Here is a 13,708-nt window from a genome sequence, read left to right as displayed (position 1 = left end):
ACAAGCCGTGTCGCATTCTTTGTAAACGACAATACCATAGGGATTGTTGCGAAGTTGAGAAGATTGATGACGTTATAGATGAAAGCAAACTAGCAACTACCACAAATAACCTCTTATCAGGGATCAAAATACGCAAAGCCATCTTAACTAAAGCCGCAAACAATAAACTATCACATATGGGAGATATAGAAACCGTGAAGGTCTATTGCATTATAAAAGTAGAGAACACTAAAAGTACCATTGATACGCATCTAGATTATTTGGCAAAATGAGGTCGAGAAAGACATAAACAAAACATATGAAAACGATAAAAGTGATTTAAGCAAAAGGGTAAAGAATATTTCAGCCAAAAAAGATTATATGACCGACCTACACAAAATTATTGATGACACTGCAAATCAATCTAAGCTGTCTCTAGGACAAAAATATTTGATGTTAATACGCATGACACATATGGAGGGTGGTAACATCAAAAGTCAAGAGTCCCTATCAGAATGCAATTTGCAAGGTATCAGTGACGCCAAACTGTGTTACGAGAAAACTGAAGATAGTATAACCGTACGAGTCAATCGAAATTTGCCGAAAACAGATAGCAAGCTTGAAAAATCTCTTAAACATGAAAATAATATTGAATCGTGCTCTTCTGTAGTTGAACTTGAACCAAACGAACCAGAAACAGACAGTTTTGAATTGCCTGAACCAGTTCCAGATTTAACTTCTCCTTAGACAAACGCACCTTCCATGCCTGTCTCATATTCTACAACCATGCCTTCAGAATTGTCATTATTGTCATTACCTGTGACATTGTAGTCAGTTTCCGTAACACCAACTACCAAGAGTCTTTGTGCAGCAACCAGAGAAAAAGTTTCAGTATTTGAATTCTTTCTAAAATATTTTTAAACAACTTCTACATAGCTATAACAGAAAAATCATATCCTAGATGTATGGTGTATAACAAAGATGGTCTGAAAAAAGGTCAAATTGAGCTAAGCGGTGAACCTGACAGCATTGCAGTTATGAAAAGCAACCGCATTGCTGTAACTCTTACGGGAGAAGAAAAAGTGTGTGTGATAGATACAAATAAATGGCAGTTTATATACATCATTCATGTGCATGGCGAATGCAAAGGACTCGTGTATTTTGAGAATAACTTAATAGCTAACTGCATAGATGAAGGTTTTGTGTATATTAATGATGCTGGAAAAATAGTAAAACGAAATAGAATTACAGGGGAATTTTACTTCCATCTTGACAACCAAGGAAGTCTGTACTCCTCTAAAATGGAAACTAATAAGGTCAATGTACACAACTTGACTACTGATAAATATTCTGTGTACCATCTCAAAGGTCTAAATAATCCGGGAGGGATGGCAACCGACAAAGAAAACAATTTATTTGTTTCATGTAATGACCATAATTTAATTTGCGTAAAACAGTCACTTCACTCAACAACCAACATTGTATTAGACCGTTCAGACGGCATTGAACGACCATGGAGTATAGACTACAATCTCGATAATGATGAACTGTTCGTTATGAATGATAATGCACGATCAATATTTATATTCAAGAAAAAGTAACAAATTGAATGTTTATAGCGTTTAAAAAGTTGGATAATCTTAATTGTAAATAATATTTTCCATGTGAAGTTAAGTCGATTTTTTTCACCTATTCTTTTGCCACTGTTCTAATTTTGTCGGATATGACTTGCAATAGCATTTGATACTTGAAACCTTCATATTATATTAGCTTTAAAAGAAAAATTGAATAAAATTCAAAATATAAATTCAAGAAGCATTTCTCCATCGATGATCAAAACTCTAAAACCAATAAAGAAGACTAGACAGATTAAGGTAAACAGCAAAGTAAGGAAATCACAAGAGCCCCAAAAGGAGCAATACCTGATGCTTGGATACGGTAAGAATATCTTGCTATGCATCACACGCCATTTAAATCCACTTTAGTTAAAATAGCTCAATAAGGGCTTATTATGGTTAAAAGCACCCTTTGCGGACTGGCATATACTGGTGAAACGGCGTAATAATCATATATGCAGCCACATTTAAGACTTAAAAAAAATTACAATGATATTGTTAACCACATTTTAATCATTCTGGTAATTTAACATTTCTGTGAGAGTTCGCATCACCGAAAAACAAACAACGGAATAAACAATCATCATTTTGCAGCCCTTCTCTGTAGAAAAAAGGATTACTATATAAAAAAAAATTAGTGGATTCGATAATTGTTGAAATATGAAAATGAGACCCCCTTTTCTGCTTTGGGTTGGGATCCGTGTTGATCATGTAGTCATGTATTTTCTATGTTGTGTTTTGCATAATGTTGTTTGTTTGTCTTTTTCTTTTTTATCTGTTGCGTTGTCGGTTTATTTTCGACATATGAATTTCGATGTCCATTTGGTATGTTTCGCATCTCTTTGTGAACTTCGGAAGCAACGATACCATGTGGTTGCAATAACGAAATATGTGGTATTAGTATCCTATCTAGTCTTGCGTGTAGTTTAGTGAATGTGATAGATATCCCGACCCCGAGTAGACGTTGTCATTGGTAACGTCATTATACATCACCTACTCTCTTGCAAGGAACTTATGTCTTGTATGCAGAAGCTGTTGTGTATTCTTCATATTCGCACGAAACGTTATCCACTTCCCCATTTCTTTTCCGTGCAACATCTGATGTACATCTTTCTAATTATCAAAGGTCTATACAAACCTATAGGAATGGACACAAAGGAGAGAATTTTTTATTTAAGTTATGAAAATAACACAATTTTTGTAAAATAGTCACTTACCAGCCAAACTTGTATTATACAGCTCAGATGACATAAACTAGAGGTATTTGAAAAACAAGATATTATCTACACGATTCAAATTAGAAAAATATGTTATTAACTTTGAAATACAATAACAATCAAATCAAAAGTCATTTATACTGGCCAACTTTCATTCCTTTTTACAAAACATTTAAGCTTAAATTTTTTGATACATTTTTTCCGTAGTCAGAATATTACACTTTGTGGTTCAGTTTATGACAAGAAGAAGACGCATTGTGCAATCATTTGTGTATCGAAATATGCATATGTTACTTGCCTAGATACGAACATATCTTGAATGATTTAAATAGTCTGATAAGAGTTGAACAGTTTACGAATAGACTGAGGGTCTGACTTGTCGTCCTTTTTCTTTCGTTGTCTTTAAAATATAGTCACTAGTGTGAACAGTGTAAAACTTATTTTATCCCATTCTTACGTTGCTGATCACGAATCCTTTAATTGGTATGCAAATATTGCAATCTTTCTTGTATATTTATATATTGCAATGTAGATTGTTATATCTTGCAATACGGAATGATGTTTTTGCATGGATAATTATGCATCGTTTATAATTGGAAATATGAACTAAATATGGCGGCTGCGGCGGTGTTAGCTAACTTCTTGAAAGCTTTATATTTGAGAAGGTAGAAGACCTGGATGATTCATACTTTGTATATGAAGGCCCCATGTTACGAAGTTTCCGTCAGTCACATGTCCAATGTCCTTGACCTCATTTTCATGGTTCAGTGACTACTTGAAAAAAAAGTTGAAATTTTTTGTAATGTTAAGTTTTCTATTATTATAAGTATTAGGATAACTATATTTGGTATATGCGTACATTGCAAGGTCCTCATGCCCGTCAGACAGTTTTCATTTGATCTCGACCTCATTTCATGGATAAGTGAACAAGGTTAAGATCGTGATCAAGTCCATATCTCAGATACTATAAGCAATAAGTCTAGTATATTCGGTGTATGGAAGAACTCTAAGGTGAACATGTCCAACTGGCAGGTGTCATCTGACCTTGACCTCATTTTCATGGTTCAGTGATTATAGTTAAGTTTTTGTGTTTTGGTCTGTTTTGCTTATACTGTGTGCAATTGGTCTACTATATTTAGTGTATGGAATGATTGTAAGGTGTACATGTCTAGCTGGTAAGTGTCATCTGACCTTGACCTTATTTTCATGGTTCAGTGGTCAAAGTTAAGTGTTTGAGTTTTGGTTTATTTTTCTAATACAATAAGCAATAGGCCAACTATATTTGGTGTATGTAAGTATTTTATGAACTATATGTCAGTCCCGAAGATTTTATTTGACCTTGACCTCATTTTCACAGTTCATTGCTCAGTGTTAAGTTTTTGTGTTTTGGTCTGTTTTTCTTAAACTATAAGCTGTAGGTCAACTATATTTGTTGTATGGAAGAATTGTTCGCTGTACATGTTTGCCTGGCATGGTTTATCCTGTGTATCTGACCTTGACATCATTTTCATGGTTTATTGATCAATGTTTAGTTTTCTTGGTTAATGTTAAGTTTATGTGACAGTTGTAATAAAGCTTTACATTTAGGACATGTAGGACTATCAACACAAATCAATGATTAAGAAAGAAGGCGAGACATTTCAGTGTGTGCACTCTTGTATAAAAATATATTGAAATGTATGGGTCACCGGACTTTTTTTCTCGCTACAGGTTGTGCAAAATGGTCAGATTTGGTATAGATTATGCATGAAAAATCAAATTTTGTGTGATAAAAAGAAAACGTACTATCAGAACTTTAAGTTAAAATGTGAGAAGATTACTCTTATAACATGCTTTCGGATAAGAAAAAGAAAAAAAAAGGGTCACCGAACTGGTTTTCTTGCTACATATCAAAATAGGTAAATTCATAACACTTTCTATTATAAAAATTACTTTATCTGAATTATCTCCCCTTCTTTGGCAAAGTTGAAAATAATCAGGCTAATCAAACACAAACAAGGTGTTTTTAAGAAATTACTCAAAATTTCCCTTTTCAACATATAAGGTGAGATGACAAAAAGATGAAAGCTTCTGAAATTACCTTTTTTAAGTTTCTGCTACGGTGCAAGAAGAGCATGTACGACTCTTGTGAGCGTCTAAATATTTTTTCAATATACAAAAACAGAAAAAAAGATCCCGTTAAGATCCTCATTATAAAGGAAAAGACAGATCTTTAAACTCTTTTTAATCAATAACTTTAATACTTGTTGATCAACTGTAGTCGATCTTATCTGAAAAGAATGCATTATAACTAATATTTAAAATGGTTAATATTTTATATTCTTTATATTGTTCATGTTGTAAGAGTTAGATAATTTGTTCGGATAAAAGACAAAAAAATCAAATCCTGACAAAGAAAATGGAATTTAACTTTACATATTTGTTATCAAAGTGATTTAATATTGCAGATTTGACAAACTAGCTACAGGTATGTGACAATTTTATACTACTACTTTTCGCTAGCAGGGAACACAATTATATCCATATTTAGTACCTCATTATAAAAAATTCCAAGCTTATAAATAATTGCCTTGAATGAGACTATGATTAATGTGACCTTTGATAGTTCATATACACTATGTTTGTTGTAAATCGTATCTAGCAGAGTGAATAAAACACCCGGAATGGACAACTTATCAATAACATTTGAATTCGTTCTTACAATCAACGAGTTTTCTGATTTCTAGACTTATATATATGCAAGTAATCAATAGGGTCATAACGAGATATTTTCTAAGTGCAGGCGGTGTCGTCTTTTAAAATAAAAGAATCACAGAACTAAAGATTTGGTATCACATAATTGTAGAAAAAATCGGGTTTAGGCAAATTCATTGCATTTTAAGACTCGCCTCGAACAAAATCGTTACAGAATGTGTGACACAAGGAATACAAGCAGGCTGCTGCGCACGGAAGCGAAAACTATTTGTACAAAGAATTTTGTTTCAGATGGTCTAATATCGTTAATGTAATAGTATTCGTAGATGATTTTGTCATAAGTTACTGGAGCGGTAATCTGTCTGAGTCATTAGTCGGCGTCACAAGTTATTGATAATACCTACTTTAAGTTAATGATAAGGTGGTGTTCTATATATATATACAATACCAACTGGAACGCCCACTAAAAGCACATTAGAACCATCTTATTCTTGTTTATCGTACCATGAGAACAAATCGTTCCTCGAAGATCGTGAAATCGCGTTATTTGGTTTTTTTAAATCCCTACCACGAAATTATTAAAACCTTTAAGACGATGTCTACCTGTTGATACCTTTTATAATGTTTTTCTTGTTATTTTATATTAATACGGATCTTGTCTATATACCAGCTTTGATTATTTGGAATATCTACTAATTTTCACTTGTTCGTACTACATTTGTATGAACATCAAGATTATTCTCCTTAAATCTGCACAGGGAAGTTTTAGCTAGCTCTAATTGTATAATTTTATTGTTTATATTCACCCCAATTTGTATCTAGTGTTAAATTATGTATGTACATGACATAACTTTCTTGGTACTCCGAATTATTGGAAGAATTTTATACACATAAGTAGTATACCTAACACGACAAAGTTATTTTTCATTTCCCTGTAGATATTATAAAAACCGGGGTTTTTTTTCAAAAGTGATTATTTTCGAAGGGTTGAATATTTGCGGTGGTGTTTTGCCATGGCTTTGTTTGGACTTTTTTGATTGCATTTTGGCCTTGTTTGTTTGTCCCTAATATTTTATTAACTGTACATTTGCATTCAGGTATCGCAGATCAAATTTATTCGTTCATAGTGTGGTAATTTACGTTTTTTGATTGAGTTAAGCCTTCCAATTGATATTTTATCGTGTGGTTTTCTATGTCGTGATGTTATGCTATTGTTTCAGAAAAAATGAGAAGGTTTGGTATCTTGGTCTTGGAAGGAGTACGGTAAGGTCCTAAAATGGCCTCCTGTTTTAGCGTAAATTTCAATTTAGGATTTAGTGACCAATATCACAAGAAATTATAGCTAATACAATGACGAGATAGGAAATAAGCCAATTCGATTTGTTGAAAATTTACGTTCCTGCTTTTTATGATGACGTCACAAGTTGTACGCATATTGATTTTCCACGAAAAAATCAATAAGAATGGCTAAATTTCTATAGATTATTGAACAAGAAACATAGAGCGCATACGCCGACAACAAAGTTCTTTAAACATAATGGTTGTGAAGATATTTCCCATGTCTTATTTGAATATCTAGTTTGTCGACGCCTGCGCTCTATGTTTCCTGGTCCTGAATATGGTTGAAATTCAGCTGATTTTGTAAAATTTTACCAAAATCTCATATTTTGACATTTTTGGGATGTAAAAATCAACGTGCTAGAATTAAACTTTGACAAAAAAAGTTCCATTTAAGTTTCTCACACGTCTTAAAGTCAACTTGAAACATTTTTCGTCTTGTAACATTGAACTTTATAATCGGGGCCAAATATGACCCTTACTGAACTTACTCCTTTGTAATGTTCTTTTTTCTATTTATAGTTTGGATACGTATTCTTGAAGTTTTATGGCAATATTTATATTTTTGGTAACATGTTCATTAAAACTTCAAAAAACTGTTACAAATTCAGAATAAACTCACGCAATAAAGATGATTTATGAAATATGCAAAGACAAAGTCTTGAATTAAATGCCAAATTTGATATTTAAAATGTTTCTGTTTCCATATTAGATGGAGAAGAACCAAGGTAAATTGAAACATACTTTAAATGAGGATGATAACAGCGAAGTATATCATATATATGATAATCAACAGGATGATCCAATGTATTCAATGAAATTAAAACTTCTCTCTGAATGCCAGAAACTTGTTGGAAATGATAGACAAGGAAGACCACCATTGAACATTGCTATTATTGGACAAACTGGTTGCGGAAAGTCGTCGTTTCTTAACACGGTTTTTGCCAGTTTAAATACAGATTGTTGGCGGGATATAGCTAGATCAGGATTTTTTAAGATAGAAGGTCCTCAACTACATTGCACAGAGCGGTTTAGAAGGTTAGTGAAATTAAAGGATGTTTATGAAAAAACAATGGGCAATGCTCAGGCATTTAATCATTTATAAATCATAAAAATGACATCCAGTTTGCATTCATTTAATATTAAAGTGCTATTGAAATCATGTATGAAAATCTTGAACTCAATATACACTTCTTCATATTGCTTTTATTCAATGCAAAAGGTGAACTTGCTATTCCAAAGCGTTGCTTTTCATCAAATGTCCAGTATTACTTGCTTGATACTGCTGTTGGTGAACAATCCGAACTCAAGTAACTAGTCGTCAATGATCAATACTTTTATTTGGGCAATATTGAATATGAAATATGTTGATTGTAAATTTTAAGTAAGAATCTTTTTAAAACTTAGTTTGCAATACTCACAGTCAAAAATGTAAATTGACACGACGCGGTCTTTTTTATTGTTTTTCTTATCATTGTATGCTACTTTATATGTTGCCTCGTAGCGTTTTGATACGATAGTATACCATATGATATACTCAATACAAAACCTCATGATAGGAGGTAGGTGGCTTGGAAATATTTTCAGGGATATAATATATTTGATGAAAACAAAGGTTTAATTTTATTTCATATTCACTTTTTGAGCCGTTTTTGCACTATTTTTGGAATATTGGATCCTCAATGCTCTTCAACTTTGTACATGTTTGGCTTTATCAATATTTCGATTTGAGCGTCACTGATGAGTCTTATGTAGACGAAACGCTCGTCTGGCGTACTACATTATAATCCTGGTACTTTTGATAACTATTTAAACCACTGGGTCGATGCCACTGCTGGTGGACGTTTCCTCCCCGAGGGTATCACCAGCCCAGTAGTCAACATTTCGGTGTTGACATGAATATCAATAATGTGGTCATTTTTATAAATTTCCTGTTTACAAAACTTTGAATTTTTCGAAAAACTAAGGATTTTCTTATTCCAGGCATTTGATAAAATTTACTGTTTGCAATAGCATTAATTTTTCTAAATAATAAGGATCTCTTATCCCAAGCATAAAAACTTAGCCGTATTTGACACAATCTTTTTCAACTTTTGATCTTCAGTGCTGTACAACTTTGTACTTTTTTTCGCTTTCGATCTTTTATATCTGGACGTCACTGGTGAGTCTTGTGTGGACGAGGCGCGTTTTTGGCGTATTAAAGTTTAAACCTGATGCTTTTTGTTATTCATTAATCATGTGTTTCTTTGTCTAATACGTTTTCCTATTTATTTGTATTATAGTCCTGTAATATTATGTTGTCATTTCTATGTTATATTTAACAATGCCATTAAAGTGCGAGGTTTGGCATGCCACAAAACCAGGTTCAACCCACCATTTTTTCCTTTAAAAATGTCCTGTACCAAGTCAGGAATATGGCCATTGTTATATTATAGTTCGTTTCTGTGTGTGTTACAATTTAACGTTGCGTCGTTTGTTTTCTCTTATTTTTGAGTGTAAATTGACATTGCGATAAGACGTGTCACGGTACTTGTCTATCCCAAATTCATGTATTTGGTTTTGATGTTATATTTGTTATTCTCGTGGGATTTTGTCTGATGCTTGGTCTGTTTCTGTGTGTGTTAGTTACATTGTAGTGTTGTGTCGTTGTTCACCTCTTATATTTATGCGTTTCTCTCAGTTTTAGTTTGTTACCCCGATTTTGTTTTTTGTCCATGGATTTATGAGTTTGAACAGTGGTATACTACTGTTGCCGTTATAGATTACCTTAGCCGTATTTGGAACAACTTTTTGGAACTTTTGGTCGTCAACGCTCTTCCACTTTGTACTTGTTTGGATTTATAACTGTTTTGATCTGAGCGTCACTGCTAAGTTTTATGTAGACGAAACGCGCGTCTGGCGTATTAAATTTTAATCCTGGTACCTTTGATAACAATTTGATATAGAAAATATATGCAAATTTATGTTAAACTTCAGTATCCTGAATGAGGGTTGCTCTAACAATCTGCATATCTTAAATTCGAAAATGAGGACATGTCTTGTTCTGAAAATAGCAATTGAAATGATCATAAAGATTTTATACCTTACTACACGATATGACAGCTATATATTGTTGAAATTTGTATTGATACATGTGTTACTTGCATCTACGTCATTGGACATCTAGGTCATAGTAAGAAATTCTTACATATTTTTATGACATTATGTTGGGTTCTCAAACTCTTATTCCTCGATAATTCACAACAGCAACGATTTCATATTAACATCGTTTTAATATTTAAAAAAGTAAACTTATACATGAAATACTACTTGTGATAGAAACTCACCGAATTTGCCGATTATTTAATAAAATGAGCCATTCATATTAAAAGATGAATATGGAAGCTTCTTTATATGTCGCATTTAACAATATTCTAACACACATTTAGTTATTATTATTCTTCCTTGAGTTTCAATAATTCGTTGACCATTACGGAATATCTGTTTCACAGATGACGACGGATATGTTCAAATAGTCGTTACTATAATTCTGCTATCTATTTCCCGAAATGTGACATACCGAATAAAATTTATCACCGGGTTTGTAATTTCCTAAGCAGATGGAGTAGATCTGATTATCCTTCCTGGACAAATGAGATGAATCTTAGTTGTTTTGTTTGAGTTCGTGATTCTATATAAGTGTCTATAAGTTTTTATGTTGTGTTTTTTTTATACTTTTGTTTGTCTTTTGTTCTTTTCTTTTTTTGTTCTGGTGTTGTCAGTTTATATTCAATTTTCCGTTTGAAAGTCACTTGGGTATCTTTGTTCTCTCTTTTGCACGTTTTGCACGAATAACTGATGTTATTACGTTTTGATTTTTGAATTTGAACGTGTATAATAAAGACATCCAACATAAACTCAATCATGATCACTGAAGAAGTTAAGATATTTAAGCGTTATACTCTTATTCTAAACCGAAAGTTGTTCTCCATGGCACTCTTTTTTTCAATTGGTCGAGGTTTAAAAATGGAGAGATCAATTGCTAAAAATAGCACAATACAATTAATTGTTATCTGCATATTCGAGGACCTTAAAAGTATTTGATTTGTCTTAGCCATATCGTTAAAAGAACTTTATGTTGTTGGCAGTTGTTAGTGGTGACTATTACAATTACACCCTCTTTAATTGTTGAACACAAAGTTTCTCACGAGTTATTGTGTTGTTTGAAAACTGTTTGGTAAATCCATAATTTAACACCGCCAAATGTTCATCCATGCGAGTGTATGGATAAGACATTATACTAGGACATTACTAGCCTTCTGTAACATTTAAAAGCCTGATATTTTCATTAGTAATTTTATTAAAATCCCCAAATTTACCTTTTATCTCAAGAGTGATTTCTCTCACCAAACACACTAACACTAATAAGATGAAAGAGAGTTGAGTGCCTGTAAAGTTTTCTCAACTTTTTGTTACTACTGATTACATTCGAATGAGTGAAGATTTCAATAAACTCTTTAACAAAATTCTTCTGGAACGTTGACTTTAGTTTAAGTGAATAACAGTAGACTAACACCAAACTATAAAGCTGCAACGATAGAGAACGAACAAGAAATACACATATCTAAAATTGTATTTTAATAGCTTTTCAAAGAAAGACTATTACCGAGCTAAGAATGACAAAGGTGTCCTGATGCCGACGTTTTTGGACATGACTGGTTTTCCTGATGAAAATACTAAAACTGTTTTGGACCTGTTGGAGATAATATTTTCTGGTCGAATCAATGAAAATCAGAAACTGGCTGATATCGAGGAAGGATTCAAGTCCATTTCCTCAGAAGCTGTGACATATTATAATAAAGAAGTCAGTCATTTACCGGTGGATCGAATCATTGTTGTGTCTACACTAGATCCTGACTCGCCACTTCCTAGATACCTTTTATCTGCCATTTCCGAAGCGGCTAAAAAAGTCAGAGGTAAGTTAAGATAGTTTACCGCTGTTCAATAGTTATAATTCGATTAAACAAAAACAAATTAGGGTACCAAATTAAAAACCGAGTGAACCACATCAACAAATTGTAAGCTTATTTAAGCATGATGCCAATGACTGCATCGGCAGGAGGCAGTAACTATGAACGGGCACATGCATTTGATCTACACAAATTCGTGTCGATAGACAGTTTGATATAGTTACATGTTCGCATTGCGCATCTCTTTATTTTCTAAAAAGAAAACCCAAAAAAACAACATCTGTTGTCTTATATTCATCAGGAAATTTTGGTAATTATTACCCCACATTTTATCTTTAAAATATCGATCCCTAACGCATGATATGATTCCTCAACGGAAATGTAACACTACGACTCACAAGTTTTTACACAAATGTAAGATTGTGAATGTTTTTAATTTGCGAGAAATTTAGTCAAAATATTGCATATACATTCGTTTATGTAATGTTAGTGAAACATGTGGTCATATTAAAAATACTCATTATTGAATTATCATGTTAAAGTACAGACATGGGAACCTTTAATAATAAGTGCAAAAAGAAATGAATAAGGCTCCCTATAAAATGAAGGATTTACATTGAATTAACGTGATTAGCAAAGGCAATATTATTTTGATATCATGTGCATGATTGAAAACGTCATTGTTTTGCTATGCATCAAGTTGCTAAGCTATAAATTTCAGACAATATACACGCTCTCTTAAAGCTATTACTCAACAAGAGATATTCCGACTGAATATCTACTGATGTAGCAAAGATTCTACTGGCATGAATGAATGATTTAATATGGAACATGTTACGCAGAAGAGACAACATATGTACAGAGGTTCAGATTCCAAATAAGTATGGCTATTCATAACCAGATCGACGAAGTGTATATGAATGCGTCCTTCAAGAACTGCGAGCGTTTCACTAGCCTGTTCCTTGTTAGGTCACACGTTGTGTTATTTCACTTTTAAAGCTGAAATCCAAATTAATGTGTAGGAAAAAACAGTAATACATATCTTACATGTTCTAAAATTCGTAAATTTTACGGACGCCATCACGACTTGGTTGACCGTTATGGAATAACCGTTTTACAAATGATATCGGACATGTTCCTTACGTCGTAACTACAATCCCTTTCCCTTTTATGAATGTGACCTACCGAATTGGACTATTTACCGGATTTGTTATAACATGAGCAACACGACGGATGCCAGGATCTGCTTACCATTCCGGAGCACCTGAGATCACCCCTAGTTTTTGTTGGGGTTTGTATTGCTTATTCTTTAGTTTTCTACGTTGTGTGTACAATTGTTTGTCTGTTTGTCTTTTTCATTTTTAGCCATGGCGTTGTCAGTTTATCTTCGATTTATGAGTTTGACTGTCCCTTTAGTATTTTTAGTCCCTCTACTAATACAGGAGAATCCTATTAATTCAGGAATACATGCGTTTACCTCCTAGTTTGAGTAATGAAAGTTGTGTCCCTGTTAGTTTGTTAGTTTTCCATGTTATCGTTTAAGACTGTAGTTTTTCGCACATACATGCTTCGATCTTGTTTGTATTCTTATAGCATCTTCCTACTTTTTATAGACATCCCAACTTTTGGAGTTTTGACAGGAAGAGATAAATATAACCCATTTTCCAACAAGGCAGTGTCAAACAAATTAACCAAATTTAGAGAGGTTCTTGGAATTACGAAGAATCGTTTTGCATGTATAACAAACTATTGTGAGAATTCTGATCCAGACACAAAATACCTAACTACAACTATTCCACAATTCGATGTCCCAGTTCTCCAATTTTTAAAACAGGTAAAAAGTGAATTAGCAAAAATTCTGATCCCGAAGGAAAAAAAAGAAAGGGAAAGTCCTTAATCAATAGGCAAAATCAAA

The 13,708-nt window shown here is 33.0% G+C and overlaps 1 protein-coding gene across 2 annotated transcripts in view; it reads left to right on the top strand.

Moving 5' to 3' along the window:
* The first annotated feature begins 5,054 nt into the window (after positions 1–5,054).
* Positions 5,055–13,708, top strand: part of LOC143042595 (uncharacterized) — a 78,055-nt gene continuing 69,401 nt past the window's right edge. Inside the window, exons 1-5 of one of the 2 annotated variants that reach the window (XM_076214991.1) lie at positions 5,055–5,117; positions 5,260–5,279; positions 7,557–7,882; positions 11,468–11,799; positions 13,407–13,627. In XM_076214991.1, coding sequence (XP_076071106.1) covers positions 7,557–7,882; positions 11,468–11,799; positions 13,407–13,627 — 879 coding nt within the window. In that variant the 5' untranslated portion in view covers positions 5,055–5,117; positions 5,260–5,279. The other variant, XM_076214992.1, reaches the window with a different exon arrangement.

The sequence above is a fragment of the Mytilus galloprovincialis genome, chromosome 8, assembly GCF_965363235.1.
Source record: "Mytilus galloprovincialis chromosome 8, xbMytGall1.hap1.1, whole genome shotgun sequence".
In the NCBI taxonomy this organism is placed as follows: Eukaryota; Metazoa; Mollusca; class Bivalvia; order Mytilida; family Mytilidae; genus Mytilus; species Mytilus galloprovincialis.
The sequence above is the reverse complement of the archived record's forward strand: the minus strand, read 5'-3'. Positions and strand labels throughout refer to the sequence as shown.